General features: G+C 28.1%; 1 protein-coding gene across 1 annotated transcript; it reads left to right on the top strand.

The window, feature by feature from the left end:
- The first annotated feature begins 2,443 nt into the window (after positions 1-2,443).
- Positions 2,444-5,926, top strand: LOC129895068 (heavy metal-associated isoprenylated plant protein 21-like). Its single transcript, XM_055970702.1, has 3 exons — positions 2,444-2,631; positions 3,158-3,233; positions 5,172-5,926. The coding sequence occupies exons 1-3, from the start codon at positions 2,557-2,559 to the stop codon at positions 5,462-5,464; spliced, it is 444 nt and encodes a 147-aa protein (XP_055826677.1). The 5' UTR covers positions 2,444-2,556; the 3' UTR covers positions 5,465-5,926.
- Positions 5,927-7,203: the final 1,277 nt, after the last annotated feature.

Below are 7,203 nucleotides of genomic sequence, written 5' to 3'. Positions count from 1 at the left end.
ATTATATATATGTTACTATGTTAGTGCATTTGAAATAATTGTTATGAGTAGTGCAGGTGTCACATTATTCACTAAGTTTGATCTTTCGATTTTTTATTAGTAAAGCTATCATTCAAGTAAATTAGTAACTTCTTTCTATATTAATGATAGTTAGGAGTTGGATAATTTAATTTTTTCCCCTCATAAATATAGATAATATCTTTTGTTTGGAAAAAAAGAAGAAAAAGAAGAAAAAAGTGCATTATTCATAAAAGTGGAAATGTTCTATTTTATATTTATTCTATATAACAGATGACTCAATATTATTAATTGTCCATCAATTATTTTTTGTTTTTCTATATTTTTTTTATCATCTATATTGTATAATACACATAAAATTAAGCATATACAAGGTAATATGATACTTTTCTATAATAAACATTCGCAATTTTTTTCTTATTTTCTACTGACATTTTCACTATTGTTTTCATTTAATTACTTTAAAGAATCTAATATTCATTATTCATAAAAAAAAATCAGCTAAAGAATCAAAACGACACTACTAAAATTTATTACCATCTCTCTCTCTCTCACTCTCTCTTTATATAAAGTTGAAGGTGGACAATGTAATATGGCACCTCTCTATGATCAATGTTTTTTATTTATGTTCATTCTTATTATTTTTGGTCTTTTCTTCCTATTTCTTCCATTTACTTATTTTGTTAAAAAGAATTATGCCATTTTTGATACCCATAACTAACACATAAATATTAGAATTAAAAGAAAAATAAATAATTGTTTAAGAGAAAAAACAAGTCTCAACTCTAAGCCTCTAATCAAAATAGAATTTATCTATTTGTTTATAAAAAAATCATTCAAAATTATTGTTAGACCACGCAAAACGCGGACAAATTTCCTAGTAACTAATAATAAGGTACTCCAATTATATAAGCGTCATAATTAAGGGAACATTAGACGCCTTTATGGAGACTTAATTTCTTTAATCAAACTTCTTTTTATAAAAAAAATATATGACACTATTTTCTCAGACAAACGGTACGTTATTCACGTATTTAAACCAGCGTTTGATTATAGATTTTAGTTTTTTTTAAAAAAATATCTTTAAATATTTTCTTGATCATGAATATTTTTGTTTAAAAACTGTCTCCAACCAGTATTTGAGACTTTCATTCACAAAAAATATATTTTTTTCCAAATAAAATACATGTTTAAATACAATTTAATATTTTATATACTCAAATTTTTAAGTTTCAACTTCAAAATTCATAATCAAGTGAAAGTTAAATGCTAGATTCAAGAATTTAACTTATATACATTAATAATATAAAATAAAAGTTTTATACTATAATTATTTTTTTTAAAATAATGTAATAAATTAGATTAGTAATTCGAGAAATATAATTTATATTAAATACGTTGAGATTGTAAATATTTTTTAGACGATCAATATAGTTTAACTTGTTATAACAAGTTAATGCCATATTGATCAGATTATTAATTAATGTTTATCGTACTTTTGATCAATATCTTAAAAGTTATCAATTGCTTACATAATTTTCATATTATCTATATATATAACTTAAAACTCTAAAAAATAAAACAAGTAATATATTCTACAAAATATGAAAATTACACATATTCGGTACTTATATTGGAGTCCTATTAAATCCAAATTCATGAATTGCATGGTCCGTTTTTGGGGTTTTTGTTTTCAATAGAATAGTTTTTTTCATTCCTAGGACTCGAATTCAAGACCTCTAAGTAAAAATTATGGGATCTCGAACCATCCAATCACAATTCATATTAATAACTACTCGCTCCGTTCCTTTTTACTTGTCAAATTTTGACTTGACACACCTATTAAAAAAATAATAATTGGTATATGAGTTTACCACTTTACCCTTATTAATTGATAGAATCTGAAACATATACATTTTTCAAAGATATTAACTCCATGTTAATAAATTGAGGGTATAATAAGAAGAAAAAAATTGTCCTTCCTTGATTTGTCAAAAATGACAAATAAAAAGAAAAAACAAATTAGAAAATATTTGACAAGTAAATAGGGACGGATGAAGTACTTATTCTTTCTAGTATCCATATATATTACTCCCTCTCTGTTTAATAATAATTGTCCACTATTGACTTGACACAAGAATTATCTAGAAGTAAATGATAGGGGTAATTTTATCAAATCGCCCTTATTAAATACAAGTCATTTAAATATTGAAAAATAAATAATATTTAATAATAAGGATAAAATGGATTTATCATAATAAATTATTCATTAATTTTGTAAATTGAACAAATATTATTAGATATTCTAAAATAATATAATGAACAAATAAAAATCGACAAAAGGAGTATATTCTTTTTATCTCAATTATCTATCGTGATTTTCTTTTACACAACCTGCCTACTATATGTAAATACCACGGCCTAGCAATCATTGTGTCGTATTCTCACCCACCCAACTTCTTAAATTCCCTTCTTCCTCTTCCTATTTATTTCTCTTTTTTCTTCTTCTTGCTTTGATTAAACAAGGAGCAAAAAATCATGGGTGTTTTGGAATATATAGCAAATTTTTGTACAATCACAACCAGCACAAACAACAAGAAGAAATCAATGCAGGTACTTTCTTAATTCACTTTAATAAGAGTACTCATCTAATTTATAAACCTTCAAATTAATTAATTAAAGGGTTGACATCTTAGGCTCTTAGTTTTCTCTTCTTTTATTTTTGATAATATAGATGTCCGGGTCAACCTTTTTGCACCTCCAATAATTTCACAAAAAATTTGTCACCTCAGTAATAGATATCAGGTAACTCTATCCACCAAGACTAGAACAAATGGAAAAAAATCACCTAATGTTTTTTGTCTTGATTGAAAATTGAACATGAAAGGTCATGATGCTTTAACCTATGTTATTAGCCACTAAGTTGCATCCTTGAATTCTTAGGCTCTTAATTTTCTCTTTTTACTCTATGCTCTATTTCCCGTTTAAGTCGTCAAGTCCCTCTATAATGACATGTTTTGTTCTGATAGAATTTGAATGTTATAGTAAAGTATTATTATAGAGAACATATAATATAATATAATGTTATAATGAGTTTATGGTATTTGAAAATTTGTGATTTTTTTCCCTTGGCATGCAGACGGTTGAAATAAAAGTGAAAATGGACTGTGATGGATGTGAAAGAAGAATCAAGAATTCCGTTAAGCATATGAAAGGTTCGTACAATTACTATTCTTCTCCTTCTTCAAATAAGAAGCTTTCTTCTCGAAGTTATAACAAGTTTTATTCGGCGGAATATATCTATAACCTCTTAATCTTAATCTTGTCAGTAAATTTCATTTATATATTTGAATGATGACTTGTTCCGATCAACACCTAAACATATGACAAAGTGGTTTAGACATTTGCGACTCAAATTTAGTTTCTTGTGTGTTCTCAAACGCTCATGACGTAGATAAGTTAATCACTTTAAATATGTCACCACCTTTGATTATATACATCAGCCTCAATAAGTCGTAAAACCTTTGACTTGTTTCAATTGAGGTTGATGTGTATCGTTAAAAGGAGATGACATATTATTATGTAGTTAACTCATTTGCGTAATTAGATGTTTGAGAATATTTATAAAAACTTTTTCAAAATTTGAGTAGAAAATGTCTAATATAAATACTTTTATCATATGTTCAAATATTATCGAAACAGACCATAGCTTGAATGTCTAAATAAAATTTTACTCAAAAATTTAAGAAGTTATTGATATATTCAGTTGTATCAATGATACAGGTTTCTGCTAAATCTATTTTTTGAATAAATGGTCAACAAAGAAAAAGAATAGGATAAGAAATTTCTTTTAAAAGCTAAATAATTAAATATGTACTTATTGAAATGTTACTTTTTCATGTGAAATAGTCAAACTGTATATATCATCTTTAATGAAACTGTTATTCTGTGTTTTGGCATCTTACCAAGCACATGTAAAGGTATCTTCTCCACCTTTTAGCGAGAGAAATCAAACAATTTCACCATTTTATTCAAAAATAACTTGATAAAATACACTAACTTTGTGAGTTCCAATTAACAAATTGTAATGTAAATTCTTTTGCCATAATAGAGACAATTTAGTACAAATATGGATGTATATAGAGGCAGATTCAGTACTTAAAGTTTATAAATTTTGATTATTTTTTTTTAATTTTTAAAATTTATGATATAATTTTTTTAAAAAAAGTTACTGAATTCTATTAAATTCGTCATTCTTATGCGAGCTCGGCGCACATCTGTGTCAATCATAGTAACTAACATGCTATAGAAGATTACTTGTACTATAGAGACTACTCGCTAGTATTTCAACTCTTTATCATGAGTTTTTGTTTTTAATAATTACATAGATTTAAGTTATATATACTAACAACATAATAAAGTTTTTACACAGTCGATACAATTTAAGATGTCACTTACCATTTATTCCAAGTTATCAGTCAATGTTATTAAATAAAATTACTGCAATTACCTTTGAAATGACCTGATTATGTAAATATTTTATAACGTCAGAGCATAGAATTTAATCGAGGGTCCATCGAAACAACCTCTCTACCTTCAAGGTAGGGATAAAATTGCATACACACCATACTTTCCAGACCCAACTTGTAAGATTACACTTAGTATATGCGATTGTTATTGTCATTGTTTTTGTCTGCACGTAAAGCTTAGTCAAGGGTCTATCGAAAATAACTGGTCTATTTTCACAAGATAAGGGTTAGGATGAATACACACCACCCTCCTCAGACCCCAATTATAAGATTACACTAAGTATATGTGATTGTTATTGTCATTGTCTGCACGTAAAACTTAGTCAAGGGTATATTGAAAATAACTGCTCTATTTTCACAAGATAAGGGTCAGGATGAATATACACCACCCTCAGACCCCAATTATAAGATTACACTAAGTATATGTGATTGTTATTGTCATTGTTTTTGTCTGTACGTAAAACTTAGTCAAGGGTCTATCGAAAATAATTGTTTTATTTTCACAAGATAAGGGTAAGGCTGGATACACGTCATCCTTCACAATCCCACTTATAAAATTATATTAAGTATATATTATTGTTATTGTTTTTGTACTTAAACTCTTATTACATTGAAATATTTCAGGTGTAAAATCAGTGGAAGTGATCAGAAAGCAGAGTAAAGTGATAATAAATGGTTATGTGGATCCAAACAGAGTATTAAAGAAAATAAAGAGTACTGGAAAAAGAGCAGAATTTTGGCCATATGTACCTTATAATGTGGTATATTATCCACATGCACCACAAGCCTATGACAAAAGGGCACCTGCTGGTATGGTTAAAAATGTGCCACAAGCACTTCTTGCCCCAAATGCTACTGAAGAAAAAATTGCTTACCTATTTAGTGATGATAATCCAAGTGCTTGTTCCATTATGTGATCAAAGTAAGACTGTCATCATGAGTTTGAAGTTTATGAGTTTTGAAGTCATGTCACTAAATCTATATAGATTTTCTTAGTCATTGAGTACGTAATTAATAAATTTTCTGATACAAATATAGAATCTAAGCAAAAACTGTTGAATATTAGTAAGAGTAAGCAATACTCTATATCTCTGGCGCCCCAAACTATTTCACACATTGAGATCGTCAAGGTTAGCAACCACCTTCGTGGGGTAAATTTCGAGAAGGATGACTGCTTTTAAGAAAAAATAACAATAACAACAACACCAATTGTCACTTATATTTTCATTGATGATTTTTTTTTTTGGTTTTGGCCCTATAAGTATAGCAAGAAGATTTTATAAATGTAGCAACCTTTATTATCATACTTAGTGAGTTAAGGAGAACATGTAACTGACCAGTGGAAGAGTAAATTGATGAAGCTCAATGTTTTGTTGTTCCTTTCGAAATGCATATTGTTAAGTTTCCTTTGAATTATTAGCTTGTAATTTTCTTTTTACATAATCGATGATAGTAGCAGAGTCAAGATTTTCACTAAGAAATCAGAATTTAAAATATAAAGAAGTAAACACATAAACTAATCAAGGCGTACAACATTGCACTAAAAACTACACCACACACCAAAAATAAATTGAACAAAATATTATAATTAGGTATACTTCAAAAAGTTGCACCAAACTTTAGAACTAGACCAATTTTTTTTTTTAAAAAAAATAGCTGAAGCTACAAAAGTGCACCTCTAAATGTGAGTCCACGTTAATCCTTTCTTTCCAAGGTTAATTTTAAATCTAACAATTAGAGTTTGTTAAATATATTTTACATAGACAAAAAGTGCGCACTTATATCAAATTTAAAGAATTGAAATAACAACAACAACAACCCAGTGAAATCCCACAACGTGGGGTCTGGGGAAAGTAAAGTGTACGCAGACCTTACTCCTACCAAGATAGAGCGGTTGTTTTCGAAAGACCCTCGGCTCAATAAAAGCATAAAAAGAGGTTAGATAAGGCTAAGAAGTTTAAAGCGATATGGGAAAGCAAATAACGAGAGGGACACAGATAAAATAGAGTAATCAAAGTACAGAAAGTAATAGATAATAACAGAAATCAGAGCACAAGAAATTATAGTGCGCTAATGCACCTACTAATAAGGGAGAATAACGAGACTATGTACTAGTCTTCCACCCTAATGTGGGTCCTCCACACCCTCCTATCTAAGGTCATGTCCTCGGTAAGCTGTAGTTACGCCATGTACTCAAAAAATATATTTAGTATATTACTTTGAACCTATCCCAGGCTATTTTTGTCATTTTCTCTCTTCTAAGCTTTATGTTTAAGCAATTCCGTTAAAAGGGCAGCTTCCACAAAAGTGAATTTTTTGCCTCTCTTTTTCTTTTTCCATAGCACTTTACTAGGAAAATATTCATGTACATTTTTTTAATAAAAAGGTGTCCTAGTTAGAAGCAAAGTCATAATTTTAAGTGTATGAATTTTGATTATTATTATTCTTCTTGAAATTTTTTTATATTAAATTCTAAATGCATTAATTATACATGTTAGTAAAAACAATTTAACACAAGTACAAAATTTTAATTAAAATTACTGAATTATGTTGAATTCCTAATTTGTTTTTCTAGCTCTGCATATGGCCTGGTTAGAAAGAATATGGGGTTGGCCTCCTTTAGACATGGACATATATTGGAATGAGAGGTCGATTT

This window comes from Solanum dulcamara, chromosome 7 (genome assembly GCF_947179165.1).
Source record: "Solanum dulcamara chromosome 7, daSolDulc1.2, whole genome shotgun sequence".
Classification (NCBI taxonomy): domain Eukaryota; kingdom Viridiplantae; phylum Streptophyta; class Magnoliopsida; order Solanales; family Solanaceae; genus Solanum; species Solanum dulcamara.
Note: the sequence above shows the minus strand (reverse complement) of the source record. Positions and strands in the feature narration are given on the sequence as shown.

Bases quoted from the DNA above. Each gene is read 5' to 3' on its own strand.
- LOC129895068 (XM_055970702.1), top strand. From the start codon at position 2,557: ATGGGTGTTTTGGAATATATAGCAAATTTTTGTACAATCACAACCAGC. The intron at 2,632-3,157 runs GTACTTTCTTAA...CTTGGCATGCAG, and splicing joins ACAAGAAGAAATCAATGCAG to ACGGTTGAAATAAAAGTGAA. The intron at 3,234-5,171 runs GTTCGTACAATT...GAAATATTTCAG, and splicing joins TTCCGTTAAGCATATGAAAG to GTGTAAAATCAGTGGAAGTG.